We start from the raw sequence: 17342 nt of genomic DNA, 5'->3' as shown, positions 1-17342 counted from the left end.
CTCATTAGATTTCACTTCATTCCACTTTTTAAAATTTTTTTTTTAAATTTTTGCAATACTATCAATTGTGCAATCTTTGCAGAATGTGTGGCGGGCCAGTAAACGATTAGCTGCGGGCCACAAATGGCCCCCGGGCCGCACTTTGGACACCCCTGGTTTAAAGTAAACAAATGCTAGTTTGCACACTTTGCAGGGCTTAAGTGCAACTGTGGGAAGGGAGAGTCGGTGGAACAAACAGTAACAAACCTCAACCTGAATTTTGTCCCCGTCCTCCCTCATTTCCTCTTCCTCATCCTCCCCACTCTCCTCAAACTTCTATGCAAAGATTGTATAAAACATGGTTTGAGTCTCATCTCCAACACCACAATGTGAGACTAAAGACTAAAGTGAGTAAATGCAGTCATGTGTCAGAGACATGTTTGCATTGACTGTGCATGAACTTGCCTGGCGTGCCAGCATTGCACTGTTGCACTATGGGGGGACAAAGCAAAACATGACATCACAAACAAAAATAATCAAATGTGGTCAAGTCTCGGTTTTTGTACGCCCCGACTTTTCGTATGAGCCGGTGTTCGCTCCCAATGGCTTCTTTTAAGTTGGAAAAACATTGAGTACATTTCACTTGGAAAATGTATGTCTTCAATCAAAGGTAAAAGTGATGTTATCATATTCATTGGTGATGGACAAAACCAGTGAAGTTGGCACATAAATGGTAAATAAAAACAGAATACAATGATTTGCAAATCCCTTTCAACTTATATTCAATTGAATAAGCTGCAAAGACAAGATACTTAACATTCAAACTGGAAAACGGTATTTTTTTGCAAATATTAGTTCATTTGGAATTTGATGCCTGCAACAAGTGGCAAAAAGACTGAGAAAGTTGAGGAATGCTCATCAAACACTTATTTGGAACATCCCACATGTGAACGGGCTAATTGGGAACAGGTGGGTGTCATGATTGGGTATAAAAGCAGCTTCCATGAAATGTTCAGTCATTCACAAACAAGGATGGGGGGCGAGGGTCACCACTTTGTGAAACAAATGCGTGAGGAAATTGTCCAACAGTTTAAGAACAGCATTTCTCAACGAGCTATTGCAAGGAATTTAGGGATTTTACCATCTAAGGTCCGTGAAATAATCAAAAGGTTCAGAGAATCTGGAGAAATCACTGCACATAAGCGATGATATTACGGACCTTCAATCCCTCAGGCAGTACTGCATCCAAAAACGACATCAGTGTGTAAAGGATATCACCAAATGGGCTCAGGAACCCTTTAGAAAACCACTGTCAGTAACTACAGTTCATCGCTACATCTGTAAGTGCAAGTCAAAACTCTACTATGCAAAGCGAAAGCCATTTATCAACAACACCCAGAAACGCCGCTGGCTTCGCTGGGCCCGAGCTCATCTAAGATGGACTGATGCAAAGTGGAAAAGTGTTCTGTGGTCTGACTAATTCACATTTCAAATTGTTTTTGGAAACTTTGGATGTGGTGTCCTCCGGAACAAAGAGGAAAAGAACCATCCGGATTGTTATAGGCGCCAGCACCTGTGATAGTATGGGGGTGTATTAGTGCCCAAGGCATGGGTAACTTACACATGTGTGATGGTATGGGGGTGTATTAGTGCCCGAGGCATGGGTAACTTACACATGTGTGATGGTATGGGGGTGTATTAGTGCCCAAGGCACGGGTAACTTACACATGTGTGATGGTATGGGGGTGTATTAGTGCCCAAGGCATGGGTAACTTACACATCTGTGAAAGCACCATTAATGCTGAAAGGTACATACAGGTTTTGGAGCAACATATGTTGTCATCCAAGCAACGTCATTTTCATGGACGCCCCTGCTTATTCAAGCAAGACAATGTAAAATACATTCTGCACGTGTTACAACAGCGTGGCTCCATAGTAAATGAGTGCAGGTACTAAACTGGCCTGCCTGTAATCCAGACCTATCTCCCATTGAAAATGTGTGGCGCATTCTGAAGCCTAAAATACCACAACAGAGACCCTGGACTGTTGAACAACTTAAGCTGTACATCAAACAAGAATGGGAAAGAATTCCACCTGATAAGCTTCAAAAATGGGTCTCCTCAGTTCCCAAATGTTTACTGAGTGTTGTTAAAAGGAAAGGCCATGTAACACAGTGGTAAAAATGCCCCCCTGCCAACTTTTTTGCAATGTGTTGCTGCCATTAAATTCTAAGTTAATGGTTATTTGCAACAAAAAAAGAAGAAGTTTCTCAGTGTGAACATTAAATATCTTGTCTTTGCAGTCTATAAGTTGAAAAAGATTTGCAAATCATTGTATTCTGTTTTTATTTACCATTTACACAATGTGCCAACTTCACTGGTTTTGGGTTCTGTAGGTAAATCCCATCATTACCTACCTCGTACCAGCAGCTTTTCACTACTTAGATGGAAAATAAAGAACATGTGTTCTTGTGAATGAAGGGCAAAATAAGCCCCAAAATGCAGTTCCCCTTAAACATTATCTGCCACCACCACAGCACAATAGAGGACGACATCTAGTGACTAGTAGTACTACACAAAGGTCCACTATGCTATTAAGCTACAGACAAGTTGGCTGGGATAATAAGCGACTGATGTAAATGTGCTCCAGTCAAGGTTCACCAGCACCACAAGTAGACTTCTACAACTTAAACTACAACTCACAGTACCAACCAGACTCTCTGCCTCCTCTTTCCTCGTCGTCAGCTGCTCTCCAAGCCACACACAGTATGAACACAGTCGTCATTAATGGGTTCATTCAACCTGCCGTGATGAAAACATACCTCTTCCTCCTCCTCCTCCTCCTCTTCTGCTTCCTCCTCTTTCTCGCCCACCGACTCATCTCGCTTTAAAATGCCAACACATTTATTCAAACTCGGCTCAATCAGGACAAAAGTGACGACTAAATGCACCGACAGCAACTAGCAGCTCTGAAGTGATGTCATTATTGCCAACATCTTCTAGTCCACAAACTCAAGGCCCAGGCCACATCATTTTATTTGGCCTTCAAAAGCCTGGGAATAATATGTATCGATACAATTCTGTAACTTTTCTTACTTTATGTATTCTTTCTTTCTATTTTGGGAGAAAAAAAAAAGTACTCCACGTAATGGCAAATTATGTTAACTTAAATATGGAATAATTATGCAAAAATATATTATCAATGACTTAGCTCGGTTGGTAGAGCGGCCGTGCCAGCAACTTGAGGGTTGCAGGTTCGATTCCCGCTTCCGCCATCCTAGTCACTGCCGTTGGGTACTTGGGCAAGACACTTTACCCACCTGCCCCCAGTGCCACCCACACTGGTTTAAATGTAACTTAGATATTGGGTTTCACTATGTAGAAGCGCTTTGAGTCACTAGAGAAAAGCGCTATATAAATATAATTCACAAAAAAAATTCACACAAACATTCAAACCATTTTTTAAATAGAAATACATACTCATGATGATTTCAAAGCAAGTCATTCATCCAATTGTGAAATTTAAAAATAGCAATAAATTTCATGGTAAAATTGACTGTCGTTTTTACAGCTTTTTTCCTCTAAATTAAAAAAAAACTGTAAACTTTTTTTACTGTAATGAACTGTGGTGCCGTTTTGGAATTTACAATAATACACCGAAAAATCTAAAAGTAGCAATAGATTTTCATGGTAAAATTGTGGAATTTACTGTGTTTTTTTACAGCCTTTTTCTCAAAATGAAACAAAAAAACAGTACTTTTTCACTTTAATAAACTGTGGTTGCATTTTGGCATTTACAGTAATACACCGAAAAATCTAAACGGTAGCAATAGATTTCATGGTAAAATTGTGACATCTACTGTGTCTTTTTTTTTACAGCGTTTTTCTCCAAATGAAAAAAAACTGTACTTTTTTTACTGTAATAAACTGTGTGGCGTTTTGGCATTTACAATTATACACCGAAAAATCATAAAGTAGTGATAGATTTCATGGTAAAATTGTGGAATTTACTGTGTTTTTTTTTTTTTTAACAGCATTTTTCTCAAAATTAAACAAAAAAACAGTAATTTTTTTACTTTAATAAACTGTGGTTGCATTTTGGTATTTACAGTAATACACCCAAAACTCTAAAAGGTAGCAATAGATTTCATGGTAAAATCGTGACATTTACTGTGTTTTTTTTTTTTTACAGCGTTTTTCTCTAAATGAAAAAAAACTGTACTTTTTTTACTGTAATAAACTGTGGTGGCGTTTTGGCATTTACAGTAATACACCGAAAAATCATAAAGTAGCAATAGATTTCATGGTAAAATTGTGGAATTTACTGTTTTTTTTAAAGCATTTTTCTCTAAATGAAAAAAACTGTACTTTTTTTACTGTAATAAACTGTGGTTGCATTTTGGCATTTACAATTATACACCGAAAAATCATAAAGTAGCAATAGATTTCATGGTAAAATTGTGGAATTTACTGTGTTTTATTTTATTTTTTTTACAGCATTTTTCTCAAAATTAAACAAAAAAACAGTATTTTTTTTACTGTAATAAACTGTGGTTGCATTTTGACATTTACAGTAATACACCAAAAAATCTAAAAGGTAGCAATAGATTTCATGGTAAAATTGTGGAATTTACTGTTTTTTTACAGCATTTTTCTCTAAATGAAAAATGTTTTACTTTTTTTACCGTAATAAACTGTGGTGGCGTTTTGACATTTACAGTAATACACCGTAAAATCTACGTTTGTTGATTTGCGGTAAAATTTAACAAACTGGCAGCTCAGGTGCCAAAATTTCAATGTAAAATTGAAATTATTTTTTTTACAGTAAAAAAAACTATGTACATTTTACAGTAAAATTCTGCCGTGTTTTTACCATAAAAACAGCACGACTGTTTTTCCATTCAGACAAAATTTTGAGGTGAATTTATTGCAAATAGGCATATTTTTTTTACATTTTATTTTTTTTTAAATCTACTGATAAAATGCATTAAAACATTCTATAATCATAGTATTCACTGTTAGAACGGTCCTCTGGGGCCAAACATAAATGCAATGTGGCCCTCGGTGGAAAGGACTTTGACACCTCCGTTCTAGTCCGTAGAATGACAACTTTACATATCGACTACTACCTCACACTTTAACACATACCGATGCTTTCACTCTGGCAATCTGACACCAGCAACAACATCCTTTAAAAATGCACTTTTTCCATGCAGGCTGCTCACATGCATGCGAGGTCATAGGAACTATTACTAAGTTATCAATCCAATCAGCATGAGCCACATTTGTGTACATAATCCAAAAGCAAATGGCTCGTACAGTAGTAGGTGCAATATATCCAGTGAGGATGGATAGAAAATAAAATGTAGTGTTTAAAAAACTAAAAAAAGGATCTTTGACATTACCTGTTTGGCCCCCATGCACTCAAACATCTTCTCCAGCAGAATGCGCAGCTGCTGCACATTATTCATCAGGACGCAGGGCTGTATGCAACACAAAAGTAGACACAGTGAGACGTGATGATGACTTGGCACAGGATTCATACATTAGTACCTCAACTTACGAGCTTAATTGGATCTGTGAAGGAGATTTCAACTCAAAACACCTGTCTCTCAAATCACTGTCTACCATCCAAATTAATTGAAACCAAAAAAGCACAACTCTAACATGCCTTTTAAAAAGAACAACACACTTTTAGAGAGTGTACTTCTACTATATCTCCTTCAAGTTGCTTCTTTTTCAAACACACCATGAGCAGCTTTTCTATATTTTCATGGATAAAGGTCTACGGTTTAGATCAGACCTGGGCAAATTAAGGCCCGTTGAGACTTTCGATCTGGCCCGCCAGACATTCTCAAATAATTTTTTTAGATCTTTAAGATGGAAAGTGTAGCTGCCATTATGATGTTTTCTAATGACCCCAAGTCTTCAACGATAAAAAGGATTTCAATGGTTGGAATCTGCACTTATGGATGATATACTAGTGACTATGGTCATCCAATTAGATATTATGGTCATCTAATTAGATACTATGGTCATCTAATTAGATACTATGGTCATCCAATTAGTTAATATTAGGGGTGTAAGGGTATGTGTATTTGTATTGAACCGTTTCGGTACGGTGTTTTCGGTTCGGTTCATAGGTGTACCGAACGGAGCAGGAGAGAGTAGTGGAGCGTCGAGCTGAGGCTTCATTAGGAAACTACAAGAAGTCACTCTTAAGTTGAGGTTCCAATGTGCATGTTTCAAAAGATGGCACATAAATTAGAAATGTCCGAGGTTGGGTAAGATGGCAACTTACAATTTTCTCCTTGTCAACATAAGAAGGAAAACTCTTGGTGAGGATGGCACTGTACTTTAGAAGAACTTTGGCAATAGTCTGGACAGATAAAGCATTAAAAGCATTCAAATGAAACACTCAGTACAATTCCAGACAAATATATTCAGTTGCTAATACAATTCCTGCTATTTTCCCCTCGATATTAGGTCATGTTACCTTGGAGAAGCGGCGACTGTACTGTGCCATGACACTCGGGTCAGGACATTCCAGTTTCTTGATGATCTCGAAGCTCTGGTTGAGCTGGGTGAAGACGTCCACCACAGAGCAGGAGAAGAGAGCGTGCTCGGACGTTTGCTGGAACTGAAACACACAGGTGGAGGGATTGGAATGGCCTCACACTTTCACACCTGTTTTTGTTCGGAGGTTGTCACACTCATTATAGCAGAGCTCACATACAGTCCTGCTCAAAGGTAAATAACATAATGTCATGGCTGTCTTGAGTTTCCAATCATTTCTACAACTCTTGTTTTCTTGTGATAGAGTGATTGGAGCACATACTTGTTGCTCACAAAAAACATGCATGAAGTTTGCTTCTTTTATGAATTTATTATGGCTCTACTGAAAATGTGACTGGGTCAAATGTATACATACAGCAATCTTAATATTTGCTAACATGTCCTTTGGCAAGTTTCACTGCAATAAGGTGCAATAAGGTTCTTTTGGTAGCCATCTACAAGCTTCTGCTAGAATCTTTGACCACTCCTCTTGACAAAATTGGTTCAGTTCAGCTAAATGTGTTGGTTTTCTGACATGGACTTGTTTCTTCAGCATTGTCCACACGTTTAAGTCAGGACTTTGAGAAGGCCATTCTAAAACCTTTCACTCTAGCCTGATATAGCCATTCCATTTACCACTTTTGAGGTGTGTTTGGTGTCATTGTCCTGTTGGAACACCCAACTGCGCCCAAAACCCAACCTCCGAGTTGAAGATTTTAGCTTATCCTGAAGAATTTGGAGGTAATCCTCCTTTTTCATTGTCCCATTTACTCTCTGTAAAGCAGCAGTTCCATTGGCAGCAAAACAGACCCAGAGCATAATACTACCACCACCATGCTTGACGGTTGGCATGGTGTTCCTGGGATTAAAGGCCTCACCTTTTCTCCTCCAAACATATTGCTGGGTATTGTGGCCCCATCTGACCACAGAACTTTCCTCCAGAAGGTCTTATCTTTGTCAATGTGATGTCAGATAAAACAAAAATTGAGCTACCAAACAGCAAAATTTTTGTTTCATCTTACCACGGAACTTTCCTCTTATATTTGTCCATGTGATCAGCAGCAAACTTTAGACGAGCCACGGCTGTACATAGTTTTCTCTAGAGTAAGACAGCTGAACTTGTAGTGAGGGCTTTTAGTTTTTTTTACATTAAATTGGAAATAATCACCGCTGCCGTATTTCTTTTCTGTTTTTTTTACAACAGATAATTGTGACAACCAACCACATAGTGTGGGGGTTGGTTGTGTCAGAGTGTCTTTAATAGTCAATAACATTTATACCAGGGGTCGGCAACCCAAAATGTTAAAAGAGCCATATTGGACCAAAAACACAAAAACAAATCCGCCTGGAGCTGCAAAAAATTAAAAGCCAGTGAGTCATGAGATATAAATTTAATTAAGAGGACTTAAAGGAAACTAAATGAGCTCAAATATAGCTACAAATGAGACATGATGCAATATGTACATACAGCTAGCCTAAATAGCATGTTAGCATCGATTAGCTTGCAGTCATGCAGTGACCAAATATGTCTGATTAGCACCCCACAAAAGTCAATAACATCAACAAAACTCACCTTTGTGCATCCATGCACAACATTATAAGTTTGGTGGACAAAATGAGACCGAAAAAGAAGTGGCGTAAAACACGTCTTAGAAAGTTGGAGAAAGTTATACATGTAAACAAACTAGGGTGAGTTCAAGGACCGCCAAAATTAGTAGCACAAAACGCCGCTCGCCAAATACTGGAATCAGTGAAGCATGTTTAATACAAACAGTGTGCTTTATAGCAATTAGGGAGGTTTGTGTCATGTTTGTCCTTTCACAGAAATCGTTTTAACACAAAAAATATATTTTTTTCCCATCATCTTTTTCCGTTTTGCATACATTTTTGTTAAAGCTCCAGTGAGCCACTAGGGCGGCGCTAAAGAGCCGCTTGGGGCTCTAGAGCCGCGGGTTGCCGACCCCTGGTTTATCCATCCATCCATTTTTCTACCGCTTATTCCCTTTGGGGTCGCTGGTGCCTAGCTCAGCTACAATCGGGCGGAAGGCGGTGTACACCCTGGGCAAGTGGCCACCTCATCGAAAGGCCAACATAGATAGACAGACAACATTCACACTCACATTCACACAATTTATTTTATTTTTTTTATTTATTTTGAAGGCAAGGGATGTTTTTGGGGTTGGTGCACTAATTGTAAGTGTAACTTATGTGTTTTTTATGGTAATTTAATACAAATAAAAAAATATCCACACTCTTACCCCATCCTTTTTGTCTCTCTCCAGAGCTCCGTGCATGAATTCCATGGACACGTCCTCGTTTTCATCCAACCACTGCAGCACAAACTGGAGATACCACCTACAAAGAGTAACAACAAAACTTTTACACCGACTCTTACCAAAACTTTACATTGAGTGAATGGATGGTGTTAGTGGTGACTTACGACGGGTAGTCTGGAACAACGTCCTTGAAGTTCGGTAGCTCTTTGACATATTCGTTATAGAGCCACTTCACTTTGAAGTGCAGGTTCATGTAGTCGGTGCTCTTGCACAGTCGGTGTTTCTCATGTTCTGGATGGACAAAGACACAAAGCTGTTTTTACAAGGACTGTCAAATGATTAATCACCAATCAGCATTTGTTTGAAATATGCCTATCACTGCACTTTACAAATAGAACAAAATAAATGACAGGTCAAAATTGTATATATTTAACATATTGTATGTTTATGAACAGCTCTAAATGATACAACTTTGAATTCAAATGAAAACATGCAACAGTGCTCGGGTCTTTTTAGAGAGCAGGCTCTTTTAGCTCCCAAAACGCCTCGTAAGATTATGTGTGCCTAAACTTAATCCATCAATTGCTTAATTAATTAATACCAGATGAAGCAATTCCTTAAGGAACCTCTTGTGAATGCTCCAAAGCTGAAGTTGAACTTCAAAATGAGTAATTGTTGAAGTAGAGCACACAATTCTCAAAAAATGCTCAGTCTTTCACAAGAAAGGATGGGGCGAGGTACACCCCTTTGTCCACAACTGCGTGAGCAAATAGTCAAACGGTTTAAGAACAACCTTTCTCAAAGTGCAATTGCAAGAAATTTAGGGATTTCAACATCTACGCTCCATAATATCATCAAAAGGTTCAGAGAATCTGGAGAAATCACTCCACGTAAGCGGCATGGCCGGAAACCAACATTGAATGACCGTGACCTTCCATCCCTCAGACGGCACTGTATTAAAAACCGACATCAATCTCTAAAGGATATCACCACATGGGCTCAGGAACACTTCAGAAAACCACTGTCACTAAATACAGTTTGTCGCTACATCTGTAAGTGCAAGTTAAAGCTCTAATATGCAAAGCGAACGCCATTTATCAACAACATCCAGAAATGCCGCCGGCTTCTCTGGGCCAGAGATCATCTAAGATGGACTGATGCAAAGTGGAAAAGTGTTCTGTGGTCTGAAGAGTCCACATTTCAAATTGTTTTTGGAAATTGGGAGGCGTCGTCTCCTCCGGAACAAAGAGAAAAAGAACCATCCGGATTGTTCCAAGCGCAAAGCGTAAAAGCCAGCATGTGTGATGGTATGGGGGTGCATTAGTGCCCAAGGCATGGGTAACTTACACATCTGTGAAGGCACCATTAATGCTGAAAGGTACATACAGGTTTTGGAACAACATATGCTGCCATCCAAGCGCCGTATTTTTCATGGACGCCCCTGCTTATTTCAGCAAGACAATGGCAAGCCACATTCAGCACGTGTTACAACAGCGTGGCTTCGTAAAAAAAGAATGCGGGTACTTTCCTGGCCCGCCTGCAGTCCAGACCTGTCTCCCATGGAAAATGTGTGGCGCATTATGAAGCGTAAAATAGGACAGCGGAGACCCCGGACTGTTGAAGGACTGAAGCTCTACATAAAAGAAGAATGGGAAAGAATTCCACTTTCAAAGCTTCAACAATTAGTTTCCTCAGTTCCCAAACGTTTATTGAGTGTTGTTAAAAGAAAAGGTGATGTAACACAGTGGTGAACATGCCCTTTCCCAACTACTTTGGCATGTGTTGCAGCCATTAAATTCTAAGTTAATTATTATTTGCAAAAATATAATTAAGTTTATGAGTTTGAACATCAAATATGTTGTCTTTGTGGCATATTCAACTGAATATGGCTTGAAAATGATTTGCAAATCATTGTATTCTGTTTATATTTACATCTAACACAATTTCCCAACTCATATGGAAACAGGGTTTGTACTACCTGCTGTTTTTACTCGATGCATCGTTCTGTTTGTTATATCCTGATTGTATTTGCTCAGTTTGCTAAACAGATCATAGCTGGCACCCTCTGGGATGTGGTGCTGCTGTGCCGTGTAACAAAAAAGCGCAAAGACACTCCTAAGAATCGTGATAAAGCAGAAATAAATTCTCTCTTCTGTTCTTTATTGTTCTTATATCTTGTCTCGCAGTGAACTTTTTCTTTGCTCATTGGTGTCCTCATCTTAGTCCCATCATTCAGATGACTTCTTACCCAAACGGGTGTCATGGTAACAAAGCCAGAGAGGTGACTTACCTTCCATAGCATACTTTGTGTCTTGTGCAAACAACGTCCACATGACTTCTGCTGACACTTTCCCTACGTTTAATTCTTGAGGAAACCTGCAAGCAAAGCAACAAAAACATATTTCACATACGAGAAGAGGAGAGAGGGGACGCAGACGTCCGCTTCGCTCTATTTCCAAATCGTAAAGAACACTTTAATAAAAAATCCTGAATCCAGATCCAAAATATAATCACTCAGTTTTAATCCAATTGATGACATTTCCTGAAATATACATGATGTAAGTACTACATTACATCATGTATATAAAACTTTAACGGCTTGATAGACAGAATAGAGCGGCTCCATTGTAAGCAGACTTTTGATCGCATTTATTTACTAGCTAGAATACATTAAAAAAAAAAATCCATCTATCGTCACGTATTTTATAATGAGTGTGAATGATAGGAAAAATACAATAAAAAAAATGTGTTCCCCTTTGACACGTAAAGACAAATAAACTCACTGGTTCAACACGGGTGTGTAGGAGTTCCTGTCCTCTTCAATGATGGAGACGATCAGCATTATGAGTTTGGGCCAGAAGTCCAAGTTCTTGATGCTCGGGCCCTGGTCCTCCAGGGAGAGATCTTCCTTAATCTGGATTAGAAAAAAATGTTTTATCATAATTTATTTCAATTAAAATGTTTTGAATCTTTAGACAACATCTAATACTATGTATCATGTGTAGTGGTATCGTATGTAACCATGTATCATATTTAATGGTATCGTATGTAACCATGTATCATATGTAGTGGTATCGTATGTAACCATGTATCATATGTAGTGGTATCATATGTAACCATGTATCATATGTAGAGGTATCGTATGTAACATGTATCATATGTAGAGGTATCGTATGTAACATGTATCATATGTAGTGGTATCGTATGTAACCATGTATCATATGTAGTGGTATCGTATGTAACCATGTATCATATGTAGTGGTATCGTATGTAACCATGTATCATATGTAGTGGTATCGCATGTAACCATATATTATAGGTAGTGGTATCGTATGTAACAAAGTATCATATGTAGTACAAATATTCTATTGTATGCAACAGTGTATCATATCTGGGAGTAATACTGTATCACATGTAGCAGTAGTATCATATGCAACTATGTATCATATATGACAGTATCAAGTGTAGTAATATTGTATGTAATTATGGTGTATCGTATGCAACAGTGTATCATATCTGAGAGTAATACTGTATCACATGTAGCAGAGTATTATCATATGCAACTATGTATCGTATGTAGTAGTGATATTGTATGCAATTATGTTGTATCGTATGCAACAGTGTGTCATATCTGGGAGTAATACTACTGTATGCAACTATGTATCACTGAAGCAGTAGTATCATATGCAACTATGTATCATATATGTTAGTAATATATGTAGTAGTAATATCATATGTAATTATGTTGTTGTATGCAGCAGTGTATCATATCTGGGAGTATTACTATATCACATGTAGCAGTAGTATCATATGCAACTATGTATCATATATGGTAGTATCATATGTAGTAGTAATATCGTATGTAATTAGGTTGTTGTATCGTATGCAACAGTGTATCATATCTGGGAGTATTACTGTATCACATGTAGCAGTAGTATCATATGCAACTATATCATATGTGGTAGTAGTATCATATGCAACTATGTATCATATATGGTAGTATCATATGTAGTAGTAATATCGAATGTAATTATGTTGCTGTATCGTATGCAACAGTGTATCATATCTGGGAGTATTACTGTATCACATGTAGCAGAGTAGTATCATATGCAACTACATCATATGTGGTAGTAGTATCATATATGGTAGTATCATATGTAGTAGTAATATCATATGTAATTAGGTTGTTGTATTGTATGCAACAGTGTATTATATCTGGGAGTATTACTGTATCATATGTAGCAGTAGTATCATATGCAACTATATCATATGTGGTAGTAGTATCATATGCAGCTATGTATCATATGTGGTATCATATCATATGTAGTATTGTAATCAGCTATGTATCAGATGTAGTAATAGTAGTAGTATCCTATGCAGCTATGTATTGTATGTGGTAGTATCACATCATATGTAGTATTGTAATCAGCTATGTATCATATGTAGTAGTAGTAGTATCGTATGCACCTATGTATCGTATGTAGTAGTAGTAGTAGTATCGTATACATCTATGTATCATATCTAGTAGTAGTAGTATCCTATGCAGCTATGTATCGTATGTGGTAGTATGACATCATATGTAGTATTGTAATCAGCTATGTATCATATGTAGTAGTAGTAGTATCGTATGCAGCTATGTATCATACGTAGTAGTAGTAGTATCCTATGCAGCTATGTATCGTATGTGGTAGTATCACATCATATGTAGTATTGTAATCAGCTATGTATCAGATGTAGTAGTATTAGTGGTATCGTATGCAGCTATGTTTCATATGTGGTAGTATCACATCATATGTAGTATTGTAATCAGCTATGTATCAGATGTAGTAGCAGTAGTATCGTATGCAGCTATGTATCATATGTAGTAGTAGTAGTATCGTATGCAGCTATGTATCAGAAGTAGGAGTAGTGGTGGTATCGTGTGCAAACGGACTGTGTCCAGCGGCTGATACTGTCGGCTGTAGAGTTCCTGGCAGTTGTTGAAGATGTAGTCATAGGTGGAGTTGAGACAGGCTTTGACACAATCCTTCACCACCTGACTGGCTCTGGGTGGAGACTGTAACTCCTGGACCTGAACACCAGATGGCGACACCACAACTCCTTGCACATCACATTGTAGTTCGTGCTGATGTTCAATAACCAGCACCACAGAATCCTCAAAAAGGAGTAAATCTGATCAAATACCTTCATCCTGAAGAAGGTAATACTGGTGAGAAGATCCACTGTGGATTTTAAATCCTGCAGGCGGTCTTTGTTGCTGGCAGGGAAGTGATTCTGGAAAGAAAAAATGGTTGATTTCGCTTATGAGGTCAGTTAGGACTGTGCTCGGATTTGGAAGGCAAATATGCATTGTTTTGATGGATAAATATCCTGCAAATGTAGGATTATAGTACATAAACAGTCTTACCCTGTAGGTGGAGAGGTCAATACGCAGAGAGTTGTGCAGTTGGTCCAAAAGCTTGACAAAACGCTCTTTCTGGAGAGACAACATTGTACACATTATAGAGAGATACTGTACTTCACATAATGGAAAACTGTACATCAGGGGTCAGCAACATTTTTGAAACCAGGAGATACTTCTTGGGTACTGATTCATGCCAAGGGCTACCAGTTTGATACACACTTACATAAATTGCCAGAAATAGCCAATTTGCTCAATTTACCTTTAATAAATAAATTTATATATATTAAAAAATGGGTATTTCTGTCTGTCATTCCGTCCTACATTTGTTTTCCTTTTACGGAAGGTTTTTTGTAGAGAAAAAATGATGAAAAAAACACTTAATTGAACGGTTTAAAAGAAGAGAAAACACGAAAAACATGAAAATTACATTTTGAAACATAGTTTATCTTCAATTTCGACTCTTTAAAATTCTAAATTCAACTGAAAAAAATTAAGAGAAAAACTAGCTAATTTGAATGTTTTTGAAAAAATTAAAAAAAGAATTTATGGAACATCATTAGTATTTTTTTCTGATTAAGATTAATTTTAGAATTTTGACGACATGTTTCAAATAGGTTAAAATCCAATCTGCACTTTGTTAGAATATATAACAAATTGGACCAAGCTATATTTCTAACAAAGACAAATCATTATTTCTTCTAGAACAAAAATTTTCAAAGAAATTCAAAAGACTTTGAAATCAGATTTAAATTTGATTTTACAAATGTTCTAGATTTGCCAGAATAATTTTTTGAATTTTAATCATAATAAGTTTGAAGAAATATTTCACAATATTCTTCGTTGAAAAAACAGGAGCTAAAATGAAGAATTAAATTAAAATGTATTTATTATTCTTTACAATAAAAAAAAATCATTTACTTGAACATTGATTTAAATTGTCAGGAAAGAAGAGGAAGGAATTTAAAAGGTAAAAAGTTACATGTGTTTAAAAATCCTAAAATCATTTTTAAGGTTGTATTTTTTCTCAAAAATTGTCTTTCTGAAAGTTATAAGAAGCAAAGTAAAGAAATAAATTAATTTATTTAAACAAGTGAAGACCAAGTCTTTAAAATCTTTTCTTGGATTTTCAAATTCTATTTGAGTTTTGTCTCTCTTAGAATTGAATTATTATATTTTATTTTTTCTTTGAATTATATTTATATAGCGCTTTTCTCTAGTGACTCAAAGCGCTTTACATAGTGAAACCCAATATCTAAGTTACATTTAAAGCAGTGTGGGTGGCACTGGGAGCAGGTGGGTAAAGTGTCTTGCCCAAGGACACAACGGCAGTGACTAGGATGGCAGAAGCGGGAATCGAACCTGCAACCCTCAAGTTGCTGACACGGCCACTCTACCAACCGAGCTATACAGAGCTAAACCGAGCTGAAATTTGCACTTTGTTAGAATATATAACAAATTGGACCAAGCTATATTTCTAACAAAGACAAATCATTATTTCTTCTAGATTTTCCAGAACAAAAATTTTAAAAGAAATTCAAAAGACTTTGAAATCAAATTTTAATTTGATTCGACAGATTTTCTAGATTTGCCAGAATAATTTTTTGAATTTTAATCATAATAAGTTTGAAGAAATATTTCACAATATTCTTCGTTGAAAAAACTGAAGCTAAAATGCAGAATTAAATTAAAATGCATTATTAGTCTTTACAAAAAAAAAAAAAAAATTTACTTGAACATTGATTTAAATTATCAGGAAAGAAGAGGAAGGAATTTAAAAGGTAAAAAGGTATATGTGTTTAAAAATCCTGAAATCATTTTTAAGGTTGTATTTTTTCTCAAAAATTGTCTTTCTGAAAGTTATAAGAAGAAAAGTAAAGAAATAAATTAATTTATTTAAACAAGTGAAGACCAAGTCTTTAAAATATCTTCTTGGATTTTCAAATTGTATTTGAGTTTTGTCTCTCTTAGAATTGAATTATTATATTTTATTTTTTCTTTGAATTATATTTATATAGCGCTTTTCTCTAGTGACTCAAAGCGCTTTACATAGTGAAACCCAATATCTAAGTTACATTTTTTTAAAGCAGTGTGGGTGGCACTGGGAGCAGGTGGGTAAAGTGTCTTGCCCAAGGACACAACGGCAGGGACTAGGATGGCAGAAGCGGGAATCGAACCTGTCGCCCCCTTAGAATTAAAAATGAGACCAGCTTGCTCGTAAATAAATAAAATGTAAAAAAAATAGAGGCAGCTCACTGGTAAGTGCTGCTATTTGAGCTATTTTTAGAACAGGCCAGCGGGCGACTCATCTGGTCCTTACGGGCGACCTGGTGCCCGCGGGCACCGCGTTGGTGACCCCTGCTGTAGAGACTCATATGGCCGCATTTGTCGGGATTTGCCTGATGCATGAAACGTAACACATGGGGTGCAGTCAGTGCGAGTGTGTCAGTACAAACCCCAAAATTGGAGGCAGCAAAGCGGTCGGAGGCGGACACATTGGTGGAGGCAGTAGTGTGGGCGTAGAAGGCATTGATGTTGGCGAGCAGCGTGCTCATCACTGCAGGAACCCCGGGACACATGTACTTGGAGGACAGACAAGCAAAGTGCCTGCAAAAAGCAACACAGAGGAAACTTAATGAGAAAATATATGTTGGACTACAAATAATGTTGGAGTTTTATGTGCTAAACTAAATATTTCCATAAGATTGACTGTAATGCAGCAAAGTCATCTAGCATCAGCTCCAGCAGTTAGAAGTTATTATGTACTGTCATGTGGTTCAATGTGGTTCCTCTCTTTAAGAAGGGTGTGTTCCAACTATCGTGGGATCACACTCCTCAGCCTTCCCGGTAAGGTTTATTCAGGTGTACTGGAGAGGAGGCTACGCCGGATAGTCCAACCTCGGATTCAGGAGGAACAGTGTGGTTTTGGTCCTGGTGGTGGAACTGTGGACCAGCTCTATACTCTGGGCAGGGTTCTTGAGGGTGCATGGGAGTTTGCCCAACCAGTCTACATGTGCTTTGTGGACTTGGAGAAGGCATTGGACCGTGTCCCTCGGGAAGTCCTGTGGGGAGTGCTCAGAGAGTATGGGGTATGGGAATGTCTTATTGTGGCGGTCCGCTCCCTGTTTGATC

General features: G+C 37.6%; 1 protein-coding gene across 11 annotated transcripts in view; it reads right to left on the bottom strand.

The window, feature by feature from the left end:
- The window catches only part of LOC133536514 (protein unc-13 homolog B-like), a 122072-nt gene that overhangs the window by 17827 nt on the left and 86903 nt on the right, over nt 1–17342 (bottom strand). For 5 of the 11 annotated variants that reach the window (XM_061877096.1, XM_061877101.1, XM_061877099.1 and 2 more), the window contains 15 exons: nt 16667–16817; nt 14217–14285; nt 13994–14083; nt 13743–13880; nt 11593–11723; nt 11100–11185; nt 8974–9100; nt 8792–8888; nt 6475–6618; nt 6280–6357; nt 5384–5461; nt 2801–2863; nt 2691–2723; nt 445–471; nt 247–315 (listed from right to left, as the gene is read on the bottom strand). In XM_061877096.1, coding sequence (XP_061733080.1) covers nt 247–315; nt 445–471; nt 2691–2723; nt 2801–2863; nt 5384–5461; nt 6280–6357; nt 6475–6618; nt 8792–8888; nt 8974–9100; nt 11100–11185; nt 11593–11723; nt 13743–13880; nt 13994–14083; nt 14217–14285; nt 16667–16817 — 1381 coding nt within the window. The remainder of the gene's footprint in view (nt 1–246; nt 316–444; nt 472–2690; nt 2724–2800; nt 2864–5383; nt 5462–6279; nt 6358–6474; nt 6619–8791; nt 8889–8973; nt 9101–11099; nt 11186–11592; nt 11724–13742; nt 13881–13993; nt 14084–14216; nt 14286–16666; nt 16818–17342) is intronic. The other 6 variants (XM_061877104.1, XM_061877105.1, XM_061877108.1 and 3 more) reach the window with 4 other exon arrangements.

Source organism: Nerophis ophidion, linkage group LG17, assembly GCF_033978795.1.
Source record: "Nerophis ophidion isolate RoL-2023_Sa linkage group LG17, RoL_Noph_v1.0, whole genome shotgun sequence".
Taxonomy (NCBI): Eukaryota; Metazoa; Chordata; class Actinopteri; order Syngnathiformes; family Syngnathidae; genus Nerophis; species Nerophis ophidion.
This window is presented reverse-complemented; position numbering and strand designations above follow the sequence as displayed.